Below are 26,840 nucleotides of genomic sequence, written 5' to 3'. Positions count from 1 at the left end.
ACCCGAGCACCACATCTTATTTTTTCAAGCGAAGTTAGTACTATAGTACAGTGTACTTTTCCTAGCACTCCTTAGTACTGTACCTGAGCACACTATTCCAGTTTACTCCACTTGAGCACTACTACTACAGTACTGTGCAGCTTCCCAGGGGACTGTAAACCAGTATTATACTGTATATGCCCTCTAACTTGTACTCAGAAAATACTCCTGTTCTCTGATGATCTCTCTTGTCCTCTAGATGAATTTGCTGTCTTGTGTGGCAGTGAGAGACCAGGATACTACATTGACATTTATACTGGACGGGTAGTAGGTAAGGAGCACCAACTTGAATATCCTTTCCTCTATACTATTTCCTGTTCCTGTTTGTCATATTTGTTCTTGGTGTATTTACATTTCATATAGAAGGCACTTTAAAACAAGGCCCTTTTGTTGTTTTCCAGACATTGATGAGTGCAGGGAGATCCCGGGCGTTTGTGAGAATGGCGTGTGCATCAACATGATTGGCAGCTTCAGGTGTGAGTGTCCCATGGGTTTCATCTACAATGACAAGCTTCTCGTCTGCGAAGGTTAGTCACATGTTTTTAATTGTGATTTTGGGAGAACGAACAGGCGGGATGATAAAATATGTATAGCTGTGAGATGCTAACAGGCTGTGTGTTTTATCTTGATATTTCTTTGCGCTCCATGAAGACATCGATGAGTGCCAGAATGGACCGGTCTGCCAGCGGAACGCTGTCTGCCTTAACCTCCCCGGAAGCTACCGCTGCGAGTGCAAGCCCGGGTACCGGTTCACCCCCACTGGCCAGTGCCTTGGTATGTACCCGACCAAACCTCCCCATCTATGCTTCACATGTCTATGCTGCCTAGTGCTTGCCACCTGAGAGGTGGAATTGAGCTAACATTCACGTGTGGGTCATGAAAAGAGCAGGGTGGAAGGAATGTGGTTTCTAGGTACTATGGGTCATTGATTTTTACTGCTCCGCATAGGCCGTTGTTTCAGTCCCACTGTAAATTCGAGGAAGTGTTCTCCCTGGAAAATCTTGATAACAGCCTGGGCATCAGACTCCATTATTAAAGTTGAATATGAGCCATGCTTGGTTCCTGTTGTTTTGCCTTCTTTTATTTCTGAGAAAGTGCATTCCAGATGACAAACACTACTAGCCCAAACCCCTTTTAATGGCTTTGAGACTAGTGTTTTAGTAAATGCCTTCTGTTTGTAATCATGTATAGGACATGATGAAAAGGCTCACAAATAAGAGACATGAAGAAACAAGGACTCTGTAGCACTTAATATTTTCTGATACACAGAATCTAGAAAATGCAAGAAACATTTAGAGAATATAGAAAGTTCAGAGTGTAACCTCATGCCTTGATTCAATAGGGAATGTGAAAACATGAGACCGTTGGTTTTTTAATGGGACAAAAATGTGTGCTATTCTTAGCTTTGGAGAAGTTTCAGAAGTATAATTCATCAATTGCTTCACTCTAACAGTGCAAGTAACCTGTACTGTTACAGGGGTTGTGCAAGAGACATATGACTCAGGGTCTGGGAATTTTTAATCATTATGCTTCTTACCAATAAAAATTATTCTTGTGCAACAAGTATGGATTTTCTTTCAGTCATTATTTGATTCTGAAGCAGCGATATCCAGGTGGCCAGAGTTCTGAAAAGTCCTGTTTCTCTTTCTGCAGATCGAAATGAATGCATTGAGAACCCTGGGATCTGCAGCCCAGGACAGTGCATTGACACAGTGGGAAGCTATCGCTGCATCTGTCCCAACGGGTTCAAAGCAACTCCAGATTCGTCCATGTGTATTGGTGAGGGCTGCCTTTCTTGACCAAATTCCTCTTGTGATAGAAGTGAAGTGATATGATGAACTGGTCCCAGATCTGCCATATGTGTGGACTTTTGAGAAGTTAAACCTGCTCAGCTTTTAAAAAATATATATTGCATGGAATCAATCCTTTCACGTGTAGCACAAAAAACATTAAAATGTTTGATGACAAGAACAGACAACTCAGTCAATGTAGGCTGATCATTGTATAAAAGGCGGCTGTTGGTTAAGAGGTTTTAGGTGGGGCTATTTAATATATAATAAGTCTTTTCTGTCATTACAGATGTGGATGAGTGCGAGCGGCAGCCATGTGGGAATGGGACATGCAAAAACACAGTAGGGTCATACAACTGCCTGTGCTACCCTGGCTTCCAGCTCTCCCACAACAATGACTGCATAGGTACGCCCAACAAAGACTCGCCCCTCGTTTCTAAGGACATCCGGACAACTTTACCATCTATTCCTGTGCCGAGGCAGAACAGTGATGGTTGATTCTGCCTGGTGCCTCCGGTGTATGACTGTGTTGTTCTGTTCCAGATTTGGATGAGTGCGCCACACAGAGGGGTCTGTGTCGGAATGGCGACTGCGTCAACACCCTGGGCTCCTTTGTGTGCTTGTGCCGCGATGGCTTTGAGCTCACGCCCGATGGCAGGATCTGTGCGGGTGAGGGCCTGCCTCATCCCTCTCTGCTACTCAGTGAAGTCACTGGGTTCTCCCAAAGACTGGGAGGGTGTTGTCTTTTTGATTGGTTCATATGCAGCAGCTGTTGACAGCAGATTGGTGGATAAGTACTGAGTGGTTGCACTCATTGTTGGGATATGAAGCCTCACCTCCTGTACTTTATCCATCATGTTAATCTTGTCCACCCTAAACGATGGATTATCTTTTTCCAATTTAAATTTTAACCAGAATTGTATTTCCCTTTTAGTCGACAATAGATGCTATCTATTACAAGTGAATCCTGGGATTCAACAAATTCCAATTAATATTTTAAAACATTTTATTGTAATATTTTGCATTTCCCAAACAAAAATATATATTTTAAGTTAAAATAAATGTTTTTCTTTGTAGATATCAATGAATGTCTTGTCAATCCTGGAACATGTGGCCCTGGAAGCTGTCAAAACCTGGATGGATCCTACAGATGTATCTGCTCTTCGGGATACTCTTTGGTTGATGATAAGTGTAAAGGTATCTGTGATGACATTTTTTTATCTCAGAAAGGCTACCTCGTACAGACAACATACACGTTACGGCATTTTAAATGTCTATACCAGAGATGCATTTATATTTAGATCTATGAACAGCCTTTTCACAACATATGTTTAGGAATATATGTATTCCTAAAGCTGTCATATGCCATGTATAACATAAAATGACATCCAATTTATTTCTAATATATGCAGTGACTTACAAAACCATCATAGCCAACCTATATAGTTCATGTTGTGTCAGATCATCAGCAGCAAACATTGTTCTGTGAACACCTCTAAAATGATATTCTCTAGTGTGACATAACACAGGATGTCATGTAACAGTCAACCCTCAGGTTAAAATCTCAGGTAGATCTGGCAGGTACATCTTATGCAAGATGTATAAAAATGTCATACTATGTTTATGAAGGGGTTGTGCATCCTTCTTCAAAGCATTATGGACACATGCATTGTGTACAGTGTAATCAAATGTAGCTTTGGGTAGGATGAATTTACAAATCCCGTGGCCTTATAAGGAAATATGAAACTTAAAATCATTAAATTACAGTACCCAGGCTGGATTTGTTTTTGGAGACAAGTAACTTTAGAAGGCAAATAAAACCTCAGACTTTTAATGCGTGTTATATTTTAAGATTGTGCAAGGGCACCAAAAAATCAGTTTGAATAGCAAAAAATATCATTTTCAGACAAAATGTGCTTTGGCTTGTGCTGACAGACTAAATGCATTACATATGGAACCCGCCTCTGACAGGAGGTACTGTTGGAGTTCTGCACCTGTTCACACAAAATTGTGTAAAATATGTTGTGGTTTGTTAGGCTGAAAATCTGAACTGACATTGAGAGTCTGCTCACAGGCCCATGATGCTGATGTAGAGAAGGGATTGGGAATCAGGCCTACCGGATTTCAGCCTAAGCTGTTTTACCCAAGACCAAAGTAGCATTGGCAGATTCTGCATATTTATAGAGCTTAAGTGATACACTGATGTAATATGTCCATTTTCCTGATTCCTTTTGTGTCACATAATCCTCCCTTTTAGCATAGGTAATCATTCCACGCAAGTATCACCACCTGCTTTCAATCACAGAAGGGTGTATCATCTTAGCAGTGAAACAGATTGTTGTTGCCCTGGATCAAATGTGATTCCGAATCAAAAAGACTTCTTTTCTTCTTTTTCCGTAGACATTGATGAATGTGAAGGTACCCCCGATATCTGTGTTTTTGGCACTTGCACCAACACGGAGGGCAGTTTTAAGTGTAGTTGTCCAGAAGGGTTCCAACTTTCCTCATCTGGGAGGAGATGCACGGGTGAGTTCCCTTGGCTGTCTTCACTGCTTCACAAGTCCAATAAGCATGTGTGTAACTGGTCTCATGACACTGGAGATATATCCCATAAATTTGCAGAGCCTTTAAAAATGGTCTGAAATTATACAAGCTATATTTTATCCTTGACTTCCAGCTGAAAAAAGTCTTGTGTCAGTTAAAAAAGTGTCCACTCTAACCTTTTAAAATTCAAAGCCCAGCTCGAAGCCCTAGAGTGCAGAGTAGCAACAATAAATTCAAACCTTTGTCATGTGACATCATGGATCCTAATATACTGTTTATATGCTGGTCCACTAAGCACAAATGGCACAATACCTTTATGACTGTGGTGTTAAGCTTGAAGAGAGAATAAGATGAAGGAATCCTTGGATACACAACACATTGAGGAATAGTGCTGAGTAATATAGGAATAAAGCACACGCATGCAATCCAGGGCTATTACTGTTGCATAGGTGGAACGTTTGATTGTACAATTAGTGTATTATTTTGGCGTTGAAGGGCTTGAAGCAGCTAACACTGTCCAGATGTCTTGCTTTTTAATGACATATTGCTCTTGGGTCGGTGTACCCAAGGGTGTCTATGAGCAGCTCTCAGCAATTTTCCATTTCCTCAACTACTGAGCTAAAGGGGTGTTCATGATCTTAGCTGGGAGTTCCCCGCTAAAAAGCGCAATGACATAATCACCGAAAAGGGAGGAACTGTTTACATTTCCTGGTTTGCCCCCACACAGATGTGAATGCCTGAGGATGGGAGAACAATTTAGTAAATTAGAAACAGGTTTTAGGAATTAGAAAAAATAAAATCAGCTAATAGATAGTTCTTGTGTGTTTCTCCGATAATATGCAGAGTCACATTGCATTGTCTACATTTTCATTCTCGATAAAACCTGATGTCTTCCCCCGGTGTTGGAACATTTCATGGCTGTGCATGTGGCAGAACTTTGCGTTTGTGCACAGCTGTAGCAGGGGGACCTGCGGACATAAATCTTTTTATTTCGGAAAAGCTGACAAATCAGTTTCATGGGGGAAAAGTAACAAGACACTTTTCAGCGTTTTTCCACTGTGCTTTCAGGCCAGGTGTCTGTGCTGTGTGATCTATAGAGGTCAAAGAGATTATTTGCTTTAAGTCTCAGGACGGCCAGCACAAGTACTCCAGGGCCAGGTGCCAGCCATTTGCTTTTCATTACAAATTAACTGAGAAAACCTGGTTTCTCATCTTGTGATTTACGCAATAAAAAAGACCACTGAAGTCTTTCCTGGCATTCTTTTGCTACCCAGTTGGTATGGATATTCTATTTTTATTTTCGTTTTGGAGAGGCTGACCGTGAGATTGAAAACAAGCCTGTGTTGCTTCTTTGAGTTATTAGCTTATTAGATTAATATTAGCTTATTTATCTGTCACTCTTACTTTTTGGTAAAAGGGACTTCCCCATGTTGTTAATTTTGTTATAAAAATTCTTTAAAAAAAAAAAGTGTTACATCCTTTTTTTTGTAATCCCACAGATATACGTGTCAGCTATTGCTACACCAAGTTTGAGAGTGGTGTTTGCTTGGCCCCAAAACCCATGAACACCACCAAAGGGGACTGCTGCTGCAGTGCCATGCCAGGACAGGGTTGGGGTACCCCGTGTGAAATCTGCCCCACCCCGGCCGAGGGTAAGTGGTCCACCCGCCCATGAGTTTGCAACACTTCATCTCAAGGCTTACTTAAGAAACAATTCATACTGCACATTCTTCTTCTTCGTCTTTGTCTGTTGGGGAATTTGGACTATTTTAATTATAAAACATTTCTGAAATACTTCTTTAGAGTCTAAAGTAAGGTCTATCTCATTCCAGATGTGTTTTCCCTGCTCTGCCATGCACTTGGCCAAAAATTTGGTCCAAATGACAATGCTGTTGGTAAGCTGGCTACAAATTATTATTTTTTTGACCATTTTGTATGAATATATGTGATTGCATGAATATACAAATGATCAATGTGAACGTGATATGTGCTTCTGTGACATTGAATATCGTTTTGCATGATTGTTTTTTGATAATCAGATATTGACGAGTGCGCTACAAACCCCAACATCTGTAACAATGGAGTGTGCATCAACACTGATAGATCCTTCCGCTGCGAGTGTCCTTTTGGTTTCCGACTGGACTACACTGGGGTCAACTGTGAGGGTAAGCTGTGATATCTGATAACTTGTCCGGTGTGCCTGTGTATGAGGAGAGAGCTGCCATTAAGAGAGGGAAGCAGAAGTTATATATTATATATATTCAACCAAATTAAATGTATATGTTTACCCTAGATACCAATGAGTGTGACGTGGGAAACCCCTGTGGCAATGGCACCTGCACCAACGTGGTTGGAGCTTTTGAGTGCGCCTGTGATGATGGCTTTGAACCCGGGCCTATGATGACATGTGAAGGTACTCAAGTCTGTATTTTTAATTACTTTATTAATCCTCAAAATAATATATATTTATTAGCAAAAATGTATTTGCCGTGAATTTAAGTTCATCGACATATGTTCCATTCCAGACCAACACAGTCAAAAAAAATCAGTTCATATTTCAGATTGTTTTTATGGAAACGTCATTGAACGGTGCTGTATTGGCACCTGTTTCAGAATCTGCAGAGCATATTTACGATACATGTGCTCGGCTGTCTTCAACTACAGCGTCTGTTTTCATAATGTCTGATGAGAACTGGTGTATGTCTGTCTCTCCAGATGTGAACGAATGTGCGCAGAACCCCCTGCTCTGTGCCTTCCGCTGTGTCAACACCGTGGGCTCCTACGAGTGCAAATGCCCTGCGGGCTACGTGCTCAGAGAAGACAAGAGAATGTGCAGAGGTAAGGCCTTTCTGTTGGGCCGCTCAGACTGCTGTGGCTTTCTTCTGCCTGGCGGGAACCTGGTTATAAACAATTGCTAAAGTTATAAAGTTATGAATATAGGCACAATCTCCTCATAAATATAATTATGTCTGTTTATTTGATTAATCGTCTGGGTCATTCATCTGATGTTGGTTCAGGAAGGCCTGAGTAGAGGAGCTTGTGCAGTGCGAGAGATCTTCTGGATGTGGTATTCATGCTCAGTTCAGATGCGCAAAAAGCAAAAGCCCCCGGAATCAAACGGTTAACTCCGCAGAGTCTCAGCAGGTTGAATCCCTCACTCTGTGGAGGCTACATGATATTGTTTACATTACATTTATAAACAGAATCTCAGCTCACGTTTTTTAAACATGTCAGCCAGTGACTCTTCCCGTGAGAGAAGGGTGTTACGTTTCGCTTGGGCTTCGCTGAGCCTGTAACATAATACCCCCGGGCCCAGGGTGTCAGGGACCGCGGCCTGCCGACACTCCCAGAACCCCTGCCCTCCGCACCGCGTGGAGGGAGCGCAGATGAAACCCGTAGAATGTTCTGTGTTTTCCGCATCGCAGACCAGAACGAGTGCGAGGACGGCGTCGACGACTGCGACTCCCGGGGAATGACCTGCAAGAATCTCATCGGCACGTACATGTGCATCTGCTCCCCGGGGTACGTCCGCCAGCCCAACGGGGAGGGCTGCATGGGTAAGATAGACAGCCTCTGTTTTTTTTTGTGTGTGCCTCCAATGGCTGTTTCTATGGCAACAAAATGCCCACCAGGAATTAAAAATGTAATCACTCACTGGGTCCCAGGATGAAGTTGTCAGGTTATGTGTATTAAGCCTCATACATCATACCCCTTAAATCTTAGAAGCGTCAACTTCAATTCACTTAGCTGTACAGAAACCACCCTTTTCTAACACCTACAATATAGAGCACATTTTTCATTTTGAAGTCATTTTGCTCCCAGTAATAAATCTCTTATTTCCTCCAATTCTCAGTGCCATCACAGGTACATATATACATGAATTATATACAGTATTTTCCGATCTGTGGTGTGGTGGTGGAAAAATTCTAGGTACACAATGTGATCGGATTAATATTTTCGACTTGGTCCAAAAGTAGTGCTCTGTTATTTGGGTTAATCACCTCATTATTCAAAAATGCAGTTCACGTTAAATCACATTCATTTGACAATTTCCTTAGGTGAAGGCCCACAAGGTACTTAATGCTTGCTTCTGCCTCCTGTTCTGTTCTGTTCTGTTCTGCTCTAGACCTAAACGAGTGTTCTACCAAGCCAGGAATCTGTCAGAATGGCCGATGTGAAAACACAATTGGCAGCTACCGGTGCAGGTGCAACCTGGGCTTCAGTCCGAGCCCCACGCAGACAGAGTGCATAGGTAAATATCACCCGTCGCTACGGACTGAACAGCACTTATCGGTTTCGACGGAATCAGCTCAGTCTAAAAATAACTGACAGGGTCAGTTTGGCAGTTCAAAACAAGTTTTGTTGTGAACATTTCTTTAATGTTATTTATCAAGAGCTGTTTCCTTCTCTTTTTTTCTCTGGAAATGTGCTAATATGTCTGATCTTGTAAGGAGTAAGGAATAAGACTTATTGGCAAAACTTGTTTCTGTTGATGGAAAATGGGTGGCTGGCTTCAAACATTAGATTTTTCCCCACTCTTCTGCACTTTTTAAAGCATTTTCTGTAAAGAACTGAATATAAACATCTCCAAGGAAAGGGAACATGGATGTATTTCATTTTAAAATATATTGACTATCCATGCTTTTCGTATTTCTCGGTGCTGTTTATGTTTTATGATGCTGTTCAGTGGCAATTAAGTTCATTTGGAAAATAGATTGATCGATCTGTCAATTGATACTTTTAAAAATTATTTTCTGTATACCAGTGCATAGTTTGTTATAGATCTAAGTCATAGATCAATAGATCTGCAGCTATGTTATACTGCTCTCATTTGAAGAATCATTTCAGACATAATTTCTCTTACCCTTCTCCCCCTGCTCTGTTACAGGACATTATGGGTAGTGTAGTTCCTTGCTAACCACCACCCTTTTGTTTGCAGACAACAGGAAGGGTTTCTGCTTCACGGAGGTCCTGCAGACCCTATGCCAGATGACCTCGAGCAGCCGGAACAGTGTCACCAAGTCCGAGTGCTGCTGCGATGGAGGCCGTGGCTGGGGCCCCGACTGTGAGCTGTGCCCCTTGCCTGGAACCACTCAGTATAAGAAGATGTGCCCCATGGGCCCTGGATACACCACTGATGGCAAGGGTAGGAAGAGGAAATCCACAGCCATTGTGGTTGATTTTCAGCTACAAAAAGCCTAGCACTACTGTTCCTCAGTCTTACTGTATGTTCTACAATTTGTTCCGATGTTATGCAAGGCTGTTTTACTGTTACTGTTACTGTTTTTCCCCCCTTGACGTCAGATATTGACGAGTGCCGCGTCATGGGCAACCTGTGCCGTAATGGCCAATGTGTGAACACCATTGGTTCTTACAACTGCATATGCAAACCTGGGTATGCCACGGACATCAGCGGGACCACATGTGTGGGTAAGCCATTTGCCAACATATGAAGTATTGCTTCATACTGACTGTCTACCCAAGGTTTCATGTAATGGCTGAGTCTGGGGACACACTTCACACAAGTTTTCGCTCTTGCGCTTCTTGCAGATGTGGACGAGTGCATCCAGGCGCCAAAGCCATGCAACTTCATCTGCAAAAACACGGAGGGGGCCTACCTGTGCTCCTGTCCCAGGGGGTACATCCTGCAGGAAGATGGCAAGAGCTGCAGAGGTAACAGAGTATCCCCTTCCTCTGATTAGATTGGATTTGCGGTCGGAGTGCAGTTGTTGCCCGTTGTTGAGGTTAAGACAGTCTGGATGCTGACCTGCAGCCATTTCCTTTTCCAGTTAATATCAGTTCAGCAAGGGGTCCCTCGCTAGACACCACATTACATTTTCACTCGACTTAATTTCAAGGTTAGCATTTGGCAGGGGTATTGCTGGGCCCATTGCCCAATATCCTGCCTTGCAAAGCGTGCAGTACTTAAGTCTCCCCATCTGGAATTCTAATCATTTTCCCCCGTTGGCCAAGTACGTGTTTAATACACAGAAGTTGTTACCTCCTGCGTTTGCTGAAAAACAGATTTCTCCCCCCGCTGGTTTGCGTTAGTTGAACTGTGAGTTCATGAATGGAATTCAAAAAAGCTTCCTTAACAGGGTCATTTTTTGTTGCTTATCTCTATTTACATATTTCTGGACCAAGATTTTGCCCCAGAGTTTCCGCTGTCTGGTTCATTTACTGGTCACTAAGTATGGTTGGGTGGGAGGGGGGGGGGAGGGAAATAATCTGCAATTAGTGTTTTCTCCCCCCTACGCAGCCTGTGAAATGTTTGGCCTTTGATAGAGGCCTGGGGTGCAGGGGGTCTGTGTGCTTGCTGAGGCAGGGTTTATGTTGTTTGGCAGAAGCTGTCTTCCTTTTCCTGGAGCAGGGAGTCCAGTCTGCATCTCTCTGTGGGGGGCTTCGTCAGCTCGCCCTCGCTGCCTCTTTATTCACCCCTCCATCTCTTCACCCCGGCTTCACCCCTCCTTCTCCGCGAGACTTTGATTCACATCCTGATGAAATGCGCACACACATTAAACGCCTGGAATTTTTTGGCGGCTGTAATTGACAGCGTCTGTGGAACACCTTGCCGATCATGTGAAAGGGCCGGATTTGGAAAGATTTTGGTATTTAACTTTTCGTGATTGCCGAGGGGAATGGTTGCTGTTGCTGCTGTATTGAGGGTGCCACCTGGAGCTGACTCGAAATGCATGGCTGGGAAGACGTATGAGGTCGGCGCTTGCCTTTGCGGACACGTCATGACAACTCCCCCATTTGTCACCTGTTTCTTGCAGATCTGGATGAATGTTCGACCAAGCAGCACAATTGCCAGTTCCTGTGTGTCAACACCATTGGGGGTTTCACCTGTAAATGCCCCCCTGGCTTCACCCAGCACCACACTGCCTGCATTGGTAAGGGCAGCCCACACAGTCACCCCTTCAGTGCTGCTCTGAAGGTCAGACTCACTGAGCTGAACTAATGAAGCCATTTATCTTTCATCATTCTTCAACAAAAAACTCCTTTTATGACTTTTTTTTTTGCAGACCTAATGGCTTCAGTTTGATACGAGAAAAAAAAATCAAATTAAGCTTGACTGATTTGTAGTTATGGAAACTTAACTATTACTTGTTATGGAGCGTTGAGCTGTCGGTTTCCATGGTTACACCCAGGGTAGCCAATCTCTGGAGCAGATCCCATGATCTCAGCCTTAAGTACTTGAAGTTAGGTAATCATTATCCAGTAATGCTGTGGGTCATTGAGGGCCCTTTTATGGCTGTAGGCCTCTGTGAGTGACTTTTACATTCACAGGATAAATGAGTGCTCTCAGGAAAGAACACGGGCTGAGATTTTCAGAGTATGAATCCTTGTTTCAAATGGCTTCTGAGTTTAAAGACTTTAATAGTGTGCTTAATACATAACAGGCTACAAACTAAGAATGCAGCAGAAATTCTGTTTTAAAGCAACAGAGAATTTCAGCCGCTTAAGGTAAAACATAAAAAACATAAAAAGTAAGTACACAGTAAAATGTCCCGTGTTAATCCAATAGGGACCATATGTACACTTAGGGACAATGAACACTTTACTGCATAGAGGTGATTCCAGATCCTGAAAAATCTGCTGTACATTCTGAAAAGTGTAGATTCTTTGTTTGGCAAAGCAATTATTTGATTCAGCTGGATTTCAAGATATCAGATGTACAGAATTTACCAGCTTTCAGGGTAAAATTTGTGCTGGAGGGTGGGGGCGGGTGCCATAGTGTCAGCAGGCAGGTGTCCTGCAGGGGTTGCAGACACCAGGCTGAGGGGGGGGGAGGGGGGTGTGACTCAGTACAGAGGGCTCATGTCTGTCCACATTCCTCTGCAGACAATAACGAGTGCGCCACCGACCCCAGCCTGTGCGGCACCAACGGGGTGTGTCAGAACAGCCCCGGGAGCTTCAACTGCGAGTGCCAGCGCGGCTTCTCCCTGGGCCAGACCGGACAAAGCTGCGAAGGTCAACCGACCACCTGATGGGGCCTCTGCTGTCACACTAACACTCACTGAACAGTCATTTACAGTACCAATCCTACAGCTGCAATACACTGTGTAAAAATGATTTGCAGTCCCAGAGGTTACCACCTTCTTCTCTACTGCGGCCATGTTATACTGCTCTCGTTTGAATGTGAAATATGCACACCCATGTTTTGCATGGATGGTAGGTTGTACTGTTAGCATAATGTAAAGGATAACTGGCAAGCACACCCACTGCTCTCATATATTGGTTTTCCGCTAGATTTTAGCCAATGTGGTCTTCCACAGGTCTGTATTACACAAAGTTCAACACATATCTATGGGGACACATCATCCGTGGGCTTTTCGCATGGGGAATGGCAAGGCCGTTTGCAGGTATTTGTGTTTCTCCCCGAGTTTTAACGTCACCCTGTGCGCGTCTCCCGGCAGACATGGACGAATGCGATGGGAACCATCGCTGTCAGCACGGCTGTCAGAACCTGGTGGGCGGGTACCGCTGCAGCTGTCCCCAGGGCTACCTCCAGCACTACCAGTGGAACCAGTGTGTGGGTGAGGAAGGCCTCCTTCTCCTGACTGATTGAACTTCCCTTTCCTGGAAGCACAACCTTTTCCTCCATACGATTACCACGCAGCAGAACAAAGGGACACTTAATCTGCGTAAATGTTTACCTTTGAGATGAGCCTCCTTGAGATTTGCTTGAATACATATAGTATGTTTCTTTAAAATGTCATCATGCTGAGTGAGAATGTTGTTAACTTGCCAGTTGCAATAACATTTAATTAGAATGGATGCAGACATTTAATGTTGTATTTGACACACTTGCAAAATGCATTTAGATTTAGCTATTTATTGATGTGGCAAATTATACACTAGACACTAGAAAATGGACAGATTTTGTACAAAACACTTGATGACATGTACTTGAATCAAAAAAATTTCCCTATTTGCAGCTTATTTTCTGCTCTGAATTACACTAACCGTTGCTCAAACTTTTGACATTTTTAATTTTACACTGCATAGACATCTCCATTCCTCTGCTCAATCTGTGTGCTTGAGAACAGGAAGTATGTCTTAAAAGATAAGTTACTCATAAGAAGTTCTTAGCACTTTAAATATCTCAAAGAAAACTACATACATTTTGTAAAAATAAAAACAGCATTAGTTAAGATTACTATTTCCTATGTCCTTGCTCATTTGTATTTTAGGTAGATGCAGGTAGATAGCAAGATTTTATTACTGACTAATAATTTACTTTCAAGTGACAGTTAATTTTCTGGGCATCATGTGACCACTTTTATATTACCTCTTAGTAATATGTAGTGTGCAAGCTGGTGGCCAGATAACTAGTTATGTTGCTCCATGGGGCAGCAGGGTTAGATCTAACAAGCAGAAAACATTCACATATCACAAGTATTGGCTGCCTCCATTTAAATAAACTACAGAGGAGGCATGTAACGCTCTTTGGTCATTACGTTGTTTTATTTTGCATTTCATAGATGAAAACGAATGCCAGAACAGCCAGGTCTGTGGGGAAGCCTCGTGCCACAACACTCTGGGAAGCTTCCGCTGCCTGTGTCCCACGGGCTTCAACTACGAGCAGTTCAGCGGAGGATGCCAGGATGTGAACGAATGCTCATCCTCCCAGAACCCCTGCAACTACGGCTGCTCCAACACTGACGGGGGCTACCTGTGCGGCTGCCCACCTGGATACTACAGGGCGGGCCAAGGGTGAGTGATCTCCCCTTTGTCAGATAAAAAAAAGCCTTAAGGGTTTCAGGTTTGAGAGCACTGTTGGGGTCTTGAGGCCAAATAATCTGACTCATGGACAAGGATGTGCAAAGTTCTGTATAACACCTGTCCTCAAGGGCAATCCTCTGAATGACATAAATGACTAATACTTTACTGAGATGCAGTTAGTGTGAGATGGGTATTACAAGCCTATAAATGCTTGGTATCTCCAACCAGACACTTTATCTGAGTTCGCTTTCTCTAAAGAGCAATGCTTGTGGCTTGTTAAGTGTCTAAAAGACCTAATCCAGCTTTTAGAAGTGAACTCTGTGATGAGGAATGCAAGTGCCTTGTAGTACTGAAGTAAGTATGCGGTTCATGTGTTATAGAAAGGTGTTGCTGAAGCCTCTGTTTCCCTGTGTTTCAGGCACTGTGTCTCAGGGGTGGGCTTCGGGAGTGGAGCTCTGGGGCCTGGTCAGGGCGGTGAGGCGGACGATAACTCTCTTTCCCCCGAGGCTTGTTACGAGTGTAAAATTAACGGCTATCCAAAGAAAGGCAGGAAACGCAGAAGCACTAACGGAACCGATGACACACCTGTGGGAGAGTCACAGGTAACCTGAAAATCAGTTTTTTCTGATAAAAATGACTTTTTAGGAACATAAATGAATGGTCCATTATTTATTGCTGGCCATTTACAGTAAGTAAGAATGTCTGTTTTAGAAATCCTGAACCTTTCCCTTAAAAATAATTTTGTGGAATTGAGAATTCTGTCAATTCTGTTAAGTGTCATGGAAATATTTTGGATTTTTTTAGGATGAACAAGAGGCCATCAGCCTGGCAAGCGTGGATATCGAAGACACCATCTTGTTTAACTTCAACATCAGTGACCTAAACAGCAAAGACCATCTCCTGGAGTTTACTCCCGCTCTCTCCACGCTGACTGACCATGTCCGCTACATGATCAACTTTGGGAATGACGAGGGCCTGTTCCGAATCAACCAGAAACAAGGAATAAGCTACCTTCACTTAACCAAGAAGAAACTTCTTCCGGGAGCGTATTATTTACAAATCAGCAGTGTGCCACTGTACAAAAAGAAAGAACTGGCCCATCTGGAGGACGAGCATGACAAAGACTACCTCACAGGACAGCTGGGGGACGCCTTGAACATGAAGGTGCAGATAGTTCTCCATTAACAAATTCCGCAAAAGACCGCAAAAACGTTCGCTGCCAAAGAAATAGGGGGACTGCATTGTTGACTCCGAAAGACGATTCTACATATCATGGATACGATTTCTTATCACGTGTAAAGTGTGAAGTAATAAAATTACTAAGTGCAGCTGCATGTTCAGAAAGCTAAGGGAGGGAGCAGAGCTGAGTGGAGGAAAAAAAGGTTAATATGCAAACCCCCCAAAATCAAAATCGCTTTCTCAGGCTTTGTATAAAAAGCTCTTTTGAATAAGGTTTTGTATGATGGTATGTTGAATCTTTCAACTTTCAGTGACACATGTAAATTGGAAGAAGTCACTGACGTTGAGATATTTTCACCAGAAGTTGAAGATTTTTTTTATTTTGTTTGGGCTCGAAGGACCTTTGTCTTCATTAACTTCTCTTTTCAATCTTTTCAATTGAATAGATCAAAATTTTATATTACCTGGTGCTAGCAACGTGACATCTTAGATTTATGAATGCACTGTAATATTTTGCAAAGACGGTAGCCAAAAACACCACTTTTCTACTGGTTGAAGATTTCAAGTTACTTTGCAACCAACCAAAGTTAACTCAATAGCTTTTCTGTTCTGTTATGCCTGAACTACATGTAAATTAAGTGTGTTTATACTGTAATCATGCCACTTTTTTTAATCATGGAAGCATTTGTAAACTAGATAAAGCCCTGTACAGAAGGGTTTTGTAATGGTGCTTATAATGACCAACTACTTCTTTTTAACTGTATACACCATTCTGATGATGCAATATCTGTGACTTAATTATGCACTGAGGCCTTCCTGGCCACATACATTTTCGCAAGTACAATCAGTGCCGTCATCATGTCAAGATGACGTGAATGAGACCATCTTTCAGTGTCTGTTCACATCAATGAGGGTTTAGTTTCAGTAAATTCACAATAAAAAACATATTTTTGGTTTAAATGAGTTCAGTCTTGCTTAAGTACTATATTTCTGTTTCTTGATCCATGAATTTTAAAATGTCAACCAAAGACTAAAACTGAATCTGAGGGACAGGAATCCAAAGAATGTTTCATCTTCATTCAGGATTCCCCTCGATATTCCACCATTTTCCACCGCAATTTGGAGTCACCAATTGTAACTGTTCACCAATCACATAGCTGTAGCATCCTATGTCAGTTTGGGAAGAACCCACACTAGCTTTCATGCAAAAGTCGACCGGTTCTTCTCCGATGAGCAATCCCACAACTGAACTTCAGCAGATACCGCGCTGCACAGCTGTAGCTTGCACAAGCACATCACATGTGTCAGATCAAATAGACCAAATAACAGATCAGCTTAATTGCCTACAACTTGTACGCAATGAGTTTACTCAATAGTTGGCAAGTAAGCTGATTTGGCCTATGTCTCCTTTCCTTCATAAACCATTTATTAGCAATAACAGGGCAGAAGCTGCAACTGACCATGGCAGGTAAGCAAAGGAAGAAAAGTCTTCTCTGCAATATAGCTGATCTATATACCCGGCTGCCTGCCATGAAGGATACTTCACACATAATCTGGACCTTGCTTAGAGGTAAGCACATTTTTATGTGAAGTTCAAGTTTTTAAAAATCACAATACTGAAATGCACGGCCATGCATTTATCTAGAGCACCCTAATGTGGTTTCTGTAATAATAAAATGTCATTGCATAGGTTGTGAGCACGAAATGCAAACACCTGTGGTGAGGAAAGGAGGGCTTGTAGCCTGTTACTTCCACACACTGAGCTGTTTCCCTAAATGCCGTTAGATGCATTGGCTCTTTCTAAACTTGCATAACCTGAACTTACTTATTTCCTCCATTTCCTTTAACATACTGTTGGATACAAATGATTCAACTTTGTGGCAAACATCAAAGTACACAAGAACAGTATAGTAAACAAGGAAAAGAAATGTTACCTTTTAGAGAAAAGCATGGACTGTAGAATTAATATTTTATGTGGACTCCCTTCAAAACATGAGGAAGCTGTTGCTTCAACATGCAGTGTTGAACAGCTACACAGAAATGGTAGTGTCCCTATTCTTTTAAGTGGCTCTTTCCAAAGAAACAGCAGGTCTGAGTTTTACCACTAGGTAACAGAGTTTGGGTGACAGTTCTGAACACTGCCTACCCATTGCTCATGTGTACGATCAGCTATCCAGCAATGACAATTAGTCAGCACTATGCTAGGACCTGAGTCCAAAAACCTTTAAAAGTTCAGTGGTTAAAGGGAGAAACCTTCTTCAAACATCTCAGATGTTTTTGGTCTGTATTGACACCTTTAGAATGTGGCTATATTCTTCACCTAATATTGCAGAGTAAAACATTACAGCATTTCTTCTTCCTTGACCCCTGCATTATAAAAACAAAGTGTTTTGCAGTCCTTTTTAAAGCTGATGCGGTTCTTAGGCTGCTAGATAAAACGTTAAATAACTGCAAATATGACTTACGCATTTGCATCATCCTACAGCAAACCTGTGCTATAACTTCCACATGTATGCACTTGAAATACTGATTTATATATTTAGACTTCTGAGCTTTTAACAAATAATACAGATTAGACAATACCAGCAACAACTCTTCTGGCTAAATGTTGCCAAATGGCCCTCCAAACATTGCTTTGTGAAAATAACTCACTATAAGTAGTACTGGCAGTTATCCTGAGGAAACCACTGCCTTCTTACTCTGGTGAGATTGTATTTTTTTTAGTTGGCTAATACTTGCTGGATGGAATCGGCTAGTCATAAAAACAATAAACAAAGTCATCAACATTAAGGACCTCATTGCAATGGCACAAATGTTTTAATTTTCCCTTCCAGCAATGACTTTGTAAAAAGTAATGTTTATAATAAATTGATATTAAAAACAAGAAACATTTTTCTATCACATGCATGTAGCGCCATCTAGTGAAACATTTAAAGGCAAGTAAAGCAATGTTATAATAGTTGGTTCTGGTAACCACTTTCCAGCGTGATTGTACTACTGTACACTTTAGGTGTCCATCATCTTGTTGATGAATAAGTTACAACTTAGCCTTCTACATAAGCTGATAAAAAGTCAACAGACCACTCAACTTTCTGAAGAAAATTCACTTTGGATTGAATGAATATTATACCAAGAACATTGATATTTAAATGTTCTACCAAATCAGTCATGGCTTGTGAAGATAAAGTTGCATCAAAAAGCCTCCACCCCAATTCTAGAGGTAAAAAGCACATTGTAAAGCTAACCCCCCAAACACCATTGTAAGGAGAAATTAAAAATAACCAATAGCCAAAATTGCTTTATTATGAAACAATGACAAGTAAGAGTTGCCAACTGTAATATCTTCACTATCTGTAATATGTGTGGCAGACATTCATAAAATGAACCAAACATAAACCAACATTATTAATTACAGCATATACAGTAATAAACGGAAATCTTGAACTATGAAAACACCCAAAAAAAAGTGGTCTCAATTTTTGCCAGTGGATCCAAAACCACCAGCCCCACGAACAGTTTCATCCAAAGTCTAAAGGAAAGAGAAAGGGTTTGGGACTTTATTACAGAATATATCATGACAGACTGAACGTATAACAAATTGCCTACATACCTTGTGCTCCTCCAATTCCGGGTAGCATATTTTTTCACAGATCAGCTGCGCAACACGATCCCCCTTTTTAACTGCAATGAAGTCAGACATTTTAGTTGTTCATTTTTACTGCAGCATTCATAACAACAATGAAAATGGGTGATTTGGACACAAAAACAAGCAATGTAAACAATGTGAGGAACTACTAGCAGTTCCCAGGTACTAAACAAGATTGGACTGAGATGCTTCAATTGCTGTTCTACCATGGAAAATTCCATGTAGAATTCCAATTAAGATTAGAAATAGCAGAACAATAGCTTCTTTTAAAAACCAGCTTTAGACATTTCCTTTTAACTGTGCTTATATTTAATGTTGTCAGGGGATTCAGGGTCTGGAATTGCTCCCATTCTAGCTCATTTTTGTGGGAGGCGAATTTGAACTTTCTCTAACCAATCACAAGTGACTGACGTATCCGACTGATATTAAACTTTTACCAAATCCCGCGGGGAGTACGCCAAAAAAAGATCTCTCCTTCGAAGAAATGCCTTCAATGCATAATGTTGTTCTGATTTAAGAGCTGTTACCGTTGTCAATGGATTCAAAACAGCCTTGCTACCAGATACCTTGTGCATCTGGCACAGCTTGATGATGTCACCAACATTAGACCCACCCCCAAAAGTGGAAGCAGAAAATCAGCTAGAATGGGAGGGATTCCACACTCTGTATCCCCCCAACAACATTTCTCAATAGTGGGCAGGAAAGCAATTCAGGAAAAAAAAATGTATATAAACAACAAAATTGCATCAGTACAATGAAAGGCCTCACCTTCAAATGTTTCTTTACTGAAGTTGAAAAGCACAACTCCTACATTTCCTCTGTAGTCTTCATCTACAACTCCAGCTTTGGAAAATCATTTCAATTAAAACCAGAATTCAGAGTGGCGAAAAACACTGCATTATTTAATCAATGAATGAAACCAGCTGTTAAAAATTTTCAAAGCCATAACAGGTGCATTTTATATTAGACCACCAAATCGGCATCATTTCTAAGGATTTTTTTTTTTTTTTTTTAATAAACATACGTACCTCCAACATCTATGAAGTTTTTTGCAGCTAATCCAGACCTCGGAGCTTGAAACAAAAAACAAGACACAGCTAAAAAAAACTCTGCAATTAAATTCCTCCTCACTATTTAGAGTGTAAGCACCACATAGATATCTGATCGCTATATTTTTCTAGAAGTTTTTCATTAAATTAAGCTGAATATGTTGTCAGTATGGCTTCAAATTTGACAAATTGATCACTCCTGTCGGAAACACCTGAAGCCACGGCGAAAAATTATTTATGCCACACGTAACGCAATAGGTAGAAGACAAGCAGCTCTGCTATTATACCTTTGGGTTAAAGAGGTGACAGAAATGGACAGAACTGAATACAGCCTTTCAGGTTTGAGCCAGAGGTGAGTTGGAGGATTCTTCTCAAAGCCAACAACCAGAGCACTATCTGGGAAATTTGTTTTTTAGCCATCTTGCTCAGATTCATGAGAAGACTGAGACCAATTGTGTCTGTCCCTCAGCATCCAGTACAAGGATATTAGCCAAAAGGGCTGTGTGCTAACAGTGCTAGCTCTATCAACGCCTGCAGATGGATAGCTCATACCTTTTTATAATATCTGGTGCTTACCCTTCAAAACAATTATGCTGTCTTTCAGACAATTAAGCACTGATGACAAGTTGTCATCTCAGTTAGCTGTCTGATTAGGACAAATGTTGGCATGGAATTAATTCACGAAAACTTAACCATAAAATTAAATTTAATCAATGTTACTCACCCACTCTTCCGTAGCAACCAGTGGGAACTGCAATCTGAATGTCTGTCTTCACTACAACTTTATCCATGGGGGCGACGGAGTAGTCGTAAGCACTGTTTGAAAAGTGTCAGATTCAATATTAGCATGCCACGGTTAATGTATGCTGTACAGTTTATGGCTGAGTTCAAAACCACATATTATCATACTCGTACTAAATTTTAAAATAAAATCAGTATGTAGTATGTATATTGTGTTCTCAGTATGCCAAAGATAGTCAGATGATGTACTATATCACCCAAAATGTCTAGTATATGGCCAATAAATATATCAAACAGCTGTTGTACATGTGCGCAAGAGCTTTTTTTTTTTTGGTATATAAACCACTTTTTTGTATAAAAATTTTTTTTTAAACCACTACGAAGTTTGACAAATTATTGTTTTTGTATAAAATATTTCTAATATTCTAACTGCGATAACTATTTGATAGCATGTAGAACTACTTCTTGGAATGTTAGCTGGTCATGCTCGCACTGAGATTAGATTCATGTTCAAAAATCAAGGGCAGAATTCCTCTTCTTCATGCCTCGTTATTGGCTTGAACAATGGAAGGTGGGACGCGTATTGGGAAATACTGTACGGATTTGTCCCGTCTCTCCCGGAGGTACATTTTTTCAGACGTCATGTGACAATCAGTACACTGCAGTATGCTTTACGGCGGCGTGCTGTGTACACAACAGTATGCAGTGTACAGTACACGGATGCAGTGTTTAAAATGAGGTGGGCAGTATGCAGTTTCTAACACAGCCTACGATTTAATCAATACTCCCTTAGCTACTTTCATAGTTAGTTGGCTACCGTCTTTAACTTGAGGTCTGTAAATGTCAAGACGTCAAGTTCTAGCAAACGCAAGATAGGGACTGAATTACAAACTACCAATGGCCAAACACGCTAACGATATAACCGACAGCAACATAGTTGGGGAACCATTTTTTTTTTTTGCGAAGTGGTTAGCCAGCCAACTCACGCTACATGTTGCAGTTAACGTTGTAGTTTTAGTAGTAAAAATGTAGCTAACTGTACCACCTATATTGATAGATGAATACAAATTTGGACCAACCTGTAAAGGTCATAACCCGCAGATTTCGCAGATCCCTTTGTTGGAACTGTGGCGTTTTCGGTAAGTTTAGCGAATTTCAGAACGACTTTAAGTTCTTCAGGACCGGTCTTGAGACCCTTCACAGGAGATGAAGCTGTGGCTTGCGTGACTTCAGAGCAGGGCATGTTTATTTCTGGTAATTATAAAAATACAAAAATAAATGATTAATTAACAAAGTGAAAGGAAACTATTAATACATTTAACAAGCTACCGTTAAAACGGAACACTAAAAGTCTGAAAAGTAAGTCAGATGGCTGACAAGAAATAGCTAACGTTAACCAGATTGTCTGGATGCTTAAAATACCCGCCAAATGTAAGCTACTTCCGTTCCACCCTTATTAGTACACTGAAAACGTAGCTACGTCATTGACATAATTTAATACATCCTTGCTGGCTAACGTTCCATTTTTATATTTTAAATGGGGTTTTTCTACCATGCGAACTATGCAGCTATTTCAATTCAATATTAAACTATGCCGCCATAACATTTAAGTTTATTATCTATTTTACAGATACGTGCTTACACATAGCTACACACAGATTTGTGTCAGCTTGTTACCAGCGTAAAATACGTCCCGCTGTTGTTCGATGAACATTTTCGGAAGATGAAAAGTCAATCCCCTGTGTAACGAGGACAGAATAACCCGGAGTGAAGAGCTACTACGAAAGAAATAGGGTTTCATAACGAGAAGAGCCATTTTCGACCAGCATTTTCTGGCGCCTGGAGAAGCTCCAAAGGGGAGTGGCCTAGCTCCAAACTGACGGAGTTTAAAGTCAGAGTAACTAAAATGTATTAGCCACCCCTTTGATCTCATTCTTTGCAAGAACGTTCGATACTGTGTCAATATGGGACGTGACTTGTCTCGTACTTCAGAATTAATGTTTTAAAATGCTATATCCTATATACTACACTATGCTTTTTGTATCAGTTGACTTTATATTGTTTTAACTTGTATTTATCTCAAAGGGGAAGCCCCTCCTATTGCAAAGCCTGTCTATTATAATACTTTTATTTAATCTCCTCAAAGGATTAAAAATTCGAAATAGAGAACAAAAAATATATTGTACATGATCTAATACATTATCTGACTATAGTATATCCTTACACATTTGTTACCAATTAGAAAATAAACTGATATAATTAATGCATGAATAAGGATAGGGGGTCCCTCCCTGGACAGCCTTACTGATGGCATAAATGCCCCTGTCAGCATCAATGCACTGTAGATTTCGGTCAGCTGTTATGTCTTTCACAAGTGCTGTGTGACGTCTTTGTAGATGCCTTTTCAAATTTTTTGAATTAAGCAAAAGATTGCAGTGAGGACACTGCATGATGTTTTGTCTTCTTTTAGTCAAAGGTCCCAGTGGTGTAACCTTCGGTCCAGCAGGTGATGCTGTGGGCCCTGGCAGTGGTGCAGCAGGTGGTGCAGTGGGCACTGGCAGTGGTGCAGCAGGTGGTGCAGTGGGCACTGGCAGTGGTGCAGCAGGTGGTGCAGTGGGCACTGGCAGTGGTGCGGTGGCCACTAGCATTGGTGCGGTGGGCCCTGGCAGTGGTGTGGTGGGCATTGGGTTACATGAAGAAATGTGCTTCAGTAAGTCAACCCTCCTGATAATACAGCCACTGCATTTATAGCAGTGAAAGTGTTGTGTCTTCCTGCATTTTAAGTGGCACTTGTATATTGTGTAACCTTAAAAAACACAAAACAGACATACTGATTATACATAGTTACATTAAAACAGCTATTGTTTTTGCAATATCATAGTGGTATATTTTAGGATTTATTATTATGGAAGATTGCAAATTATTAGCAACACATTATACATTGGCTACAATGTTTATATTGGAGAAATTGTCATTTTTCTAAACTGAAATGCTCAGAAATGAAAACTGACCTGCTGCACTATTGCCTCATATTCAAATCTAAATTATAAACTGCTTCAGTATACAAATTTGAATTCGGTGTCGCAATGAACTCTGTAAAGGGAAAGTGTACATATTTTGGCAATTAAATCAATATTTACAGATAAAACAAAACACCATCTAAAACAGAGTGATCTACGGGATGGGGGTGGCGGTTGTGATAACCTGAAACGCAAACCTCCATGATGGAAGGATCGCCCAGTGTGGCTCTCCAGGTGTTTTCTGGCTGTTTTTAAATCAGTTGGCTTGAAAGTCTCGAGTGCGCAGATTGGACAGTGATATAAACAGCTGGACGTGTCCTGCTGCACTTCAAGGTGTACCCCCATGACTTTGATGGACACATGCAACTGGACGTTATACAAATACAAAACAAAAAAACAGTTTTGATTAACAAGTGCAAATTCGGCGTTTGATCATACATGAATTGAGAGAGCCTGTTTCCAATCAACGAGGCCGGAACCTTGTTCTAGCCTACATCGCGCTCATTAGATGCAACTCGCTGATAAGAATCCGGTTGAAAACATCAAGGATGTTTTAAATTAAGGTTAGTCAACTATTTTTAGTACGACTGTGTGTGGTTTATTTTCTCTTAAACATGCATTAAGCTAAAACGGATGTACTAGCCTACCAACAGACTTTACGGTAGCCTGTGCTATCTACACCTCTTGCTGCTAATGCTAGCTAGTTTAGCTCGCCAACTTATTTGGCAGCCTTCAGCTATAAACAAAGTTAATAGATTCATCAGAACAGAAACTAGCAGTTGTCGCTAGGTGATATACAGCGGCAGCACTGTGTAGCTAAAAGGGCAAAATGACTACTTTCACGTGACATGTCACGTTGGCCAATCAGAGAAAAAACTATGGGCGTGGAAAACTGCCGTTTTGAGAGACTTTTGCGAAGGAAGTTTCCCTTCTTGTTCTTAAACAGAGATATCAAAGCCAATAGAGACGGGCTACAATATCGCCGATGTTATCGACCGAACGAATTAAATCATGTACTTACATCCATTTTATTGTTCTCTTTCCCCCAACCCCGTCTTGCAAGTTCCCACCTCTTTTTCCGAGACGCCGTCTAGCACTTAAGTTGTCGCTCAAGCTAACAGTCCTCCTCTTTGGAGCTAGGCCACGCCCCTTTGGAGCCAGGCCCCGCCGGAGCCCTAGAAACATACGTCTATGTTCTTTGAGAACGGACACACACCCCATTTGGAGCAGCTCCAGTAAAATAATAATAATAGTAATAATAATAATAATAATTGGAATTGTTGTTGTGAATTGTCATAAATAATCCACGGGACATCTAGTCTTGATAGCTATATCAATTAGATAGTAAGCAGAGCTCCCCAAATCAGAAATTATGAAACGGCCAACTACAGCTCTTATGTCGATTTACTGCTTTCAAAATCGGCAACCTATGCTAACTACAGAGATTCTGGGCTCATCATTGATGGCTTTTGGATTATGCGAAGTGGCTCCTTTCTTTATTGCTCTAGAATTTCAAGATTCAGGCAATTTAAGTGTATGACATAAAAAATGTATATGAAAATATAATTACAAACAGTGGAAAAATATAAATGATAAAAAGTATTATTTAAAAAAACACATAAATAGAAGTAAACAAATAATAAATATTAACAAGCATATCAAAGTTTTAAAAAAGCTTTCATAAAGTACGCATAGGCTACACTTTGATATAACATGAATGAATCTCATTAGTCCACTCTTTGTAATTGCATCTATGTGGGTTTTAGCTCCCATTTCACTCCCATTCATTTTCGAGTGCTGTGCTTTATAACTATTGATTTTGGTGAGGTCTCGAAAATGAATGTGGGTGAATGGGAGCTAATACCCCTGTAGATGCAATCACAACAGGTGGACTAATGAAATTTATTAACGTTTTACCAAAGTGAAATCATGCTGCCGGTGTCACAGCATCTGAACCAGAACTAGCAGATTCAAGAATAGTTTCTACCCACAGGCAGTGCGCGCACTGATTTGCTAACTGCACTGCCTGTACCACATTGACATTCAGGAACTGTATAACACATAGACAGTGAGTGCACAACAGCACTCTTTATCACTTGTCTGTGTGTGCACAGGACACTTTCAGCTCAACCTTAACTCATAACTTACAGTAACTCAATTGCACAATCCACTTTAACTTACTCTGCCTTTTATTTATTTATTTATTTATTTATTTGTATTTATGCTTACACTGTAGGAGTGAGTGGGGAGCAAATGTTTCATTGTGCTAGTTTCATGTGGCAATGAAAATTTTGGTTCTTGATAAAAAGAATCAGGGCTACTATTTCTGGGCTAAAACAGAAAACCTCAGACATTTACGGATAAGCTTGCCAAAATGAACATATAAAAATATAAGATATACTTGTGAAATGCATGAGTTCATGAAGGTCTGGAATTCAGACTGTCATGTATATTTTTGTTCCTGTTTTTCTTTGTTATTCCTCTAAAAGTAGGCCTCACTTCCACACTTTTGCTCAGACTGTGTCAATATTTTGGCACCCTTGGTTTGAGGACATGCCAGTGTACTATTAACACATCAGTAAGGAAAGCATACATCTCATATTTGTTACATATAATTATTATTATCTAATTTAATTATTATAATCTTATTAGTCCCATGATCTAATTTTCTCCCAATTTGGTCTGCCCATTATATGGTACCCTTTGTCAATTTGGGAGAAAGGAGACAAGCACATTCCTCCTGCCGAACATGTTCAGCTACTCGCTGCTCCTTTCCACTTTACAGTCCACTGGCATTAAACGACTGCGGATGATGCAAGGGTACGCTGCTGACTGACATGACCCTGGGTGACAGTACAGCAGATTACATGCTAGCCTGTGATAATGACAGTCAAGGTCTGGTGTTTCAGTTGGACATGCCATCTGACAGCAAGAAAGTGTATGTGCACTGAAATCCCCAGGCCGTGTCCATAGTCTCAAAATACAATTTTTCTTTAAAGGATTACATCATCTTTTTACTTTGTTTTTTGATCCTAGTGTCTGGATTTGTGTGAAATGGTTTCAGAGCCTTGAATCATGAGCAATGACTACTTTTATACAAAGG

General features: G+C 41.0%; 2 protein-coding genes across 8 annotated transcripts in view; one reads left to right on the top strand and one right to left on the bottom strand.

Annotated features, from left to right (window-relative positions):
• Positions 1–16,241, top strand: part of LOC135255386 (fibrillin-1-like) — a 59,954-nt gene extending 43,713 nt beyond the window's left edge. For all 4 annotated transcript variants that reach the window (XM_064336487.1, XM_064336486.1, XM_064336484.1 and 1 more), the window contains 24 exons: positions 239–310; positions 441–566; positions 691–813; positions 1,693–1,818; positions 2,119–2,235; positions 2,373–2,498; positions 2,907–3,026; positions 4,230–4,355; positions 5,873–6,025; positions 6,206–6,268; positions 6,413–6,538; positions 6,667–6,786; positions 7,089–7,211; positions 7,799–7,930; positions 8,500–8,625; positions 9,313–9,519; positions 9,678–9,803; positions 9,924–10,046; positions 11,150–11,266; positions 12,219–12,347; positions 12,794–12,913; positions 13,862–14,093; positions 14,521–14,704; positions 14,907–16,241. In XM_064336487.1, the coding sequence (XP_064192557.1) occupies positions 239–310; positions 441–566; positions 691–813; positions 1,693–1,818; positions 2,119–2,235; positions 2,373–2,498; positions 2,907–3,026; positions 4,230–4,355; positions 5,873–6,025; positions 6,206–6,268; positions 6,413–6,538; positions 6,667–6,786; positions 7,089–7,211; positions 7,799–7,930; positions 8,500–8,625; positions 9,313–9,519; positions 9,678–9,803; positions 9,924–10,046; positions 11,150–11,266; positions 12,219–12,347; positions 12,794–12,913; positions 13,862–14,093; positions 14,521–14,704; positions 14,907–15,287 (3,398 nt within the window). In that variant the 3' untranslated portion in view covers positions 15,288–16,241. The remainder of the gene's footprint in view (positions 1–238; positions 311–440; positions 567–690; positions 814–1,692; positions 1,819–2,118; positions 2,236–2,372; positions 2,499–2,906; positions 3,027–4,229; positions 4,356–5,872; positions 6,026–6,205; positions 6,269–6,412; positions 6,539–6,666; positions 6,787–7,088; positions 7,212–7,798; positions 7,931–8,499; positions 8,626–9,312; positions 9,520–9,677; positions 9,804–9,923; positions 10,047–11,149; positions 11,267–12,218; positions 12,348–12,793; positions 12,914–13,861; positions 14,094–14,520; positions 14,705–14,906) is intronic.
• Positions 16,242–18,559: 2,318 nt separating this feature from the next.
• Positions 18,560–24,857, bottom strand: LOC135255387 (deoxyuridine 5'-triphosphate nucleotidohydrolase-like). Of its 4 annotated transcripts, XM_064336489.1 has the most exons (9): positions 24,759–24,857; positions 23,922–24,103; positions 23,210–23,379; positions 21,797–21,968; positions 20,701–20,792; positions 19,956–20,000; positions 19,696–19,770; positions 18,892–18,962; positions 18,560–18,810 (listed from the first exon to the last, which is right to left on the bottom strand). In XM_064336489.1, the coding sequence occupies exons 1-9, from the start codon at positions 24,762–24,764 to the stop codon at positions 18,754–18,756; spliced, it is 870 nt and encodes a 289-aa protein (XP_064192559.1). In that variant the 5' UTR covers positions 24,765–24,857; the 3' UTR covers positions 18,560–18,753. The 4 variants fall into 4 exon arrangements, with proteins under 4 accessions (XP_064192559.1, XP_064192562.1, XP_064192560.1 ...); XM_064336492.1 differs by lacking the exon at positions 23,210–23,379 and having other exon boundaries at positions 23,935–24,103; positions 24,759–24,849; XM_064336490.1 differs by lacking the exons at positions 23,210–23,379; positions 23,922–24,103; positions 24,759–24,857 and adding an exon at positions 22,395–22,724.
• Between the last annotated feature and the right edge of the window lie 1,983 nt (positions 24,858–26,840).

Source organism: Anguilla rostrata, chromosome 5, assembly GCF_018555375.3.
Source record: "Anguilla rostrata isolate EN2019 chromosome 5, ASM1855537v3, whole genome shotgun sequence".
NCBI lineage: Eukaryota > Metazoa > Chordata > Actinopteri > Anguilliformes > Anguillidae > Anguilla > Anguilla rostrata.
This window is presented reverse-complemented; position numbering and strand designations above follow the sequence as displayed.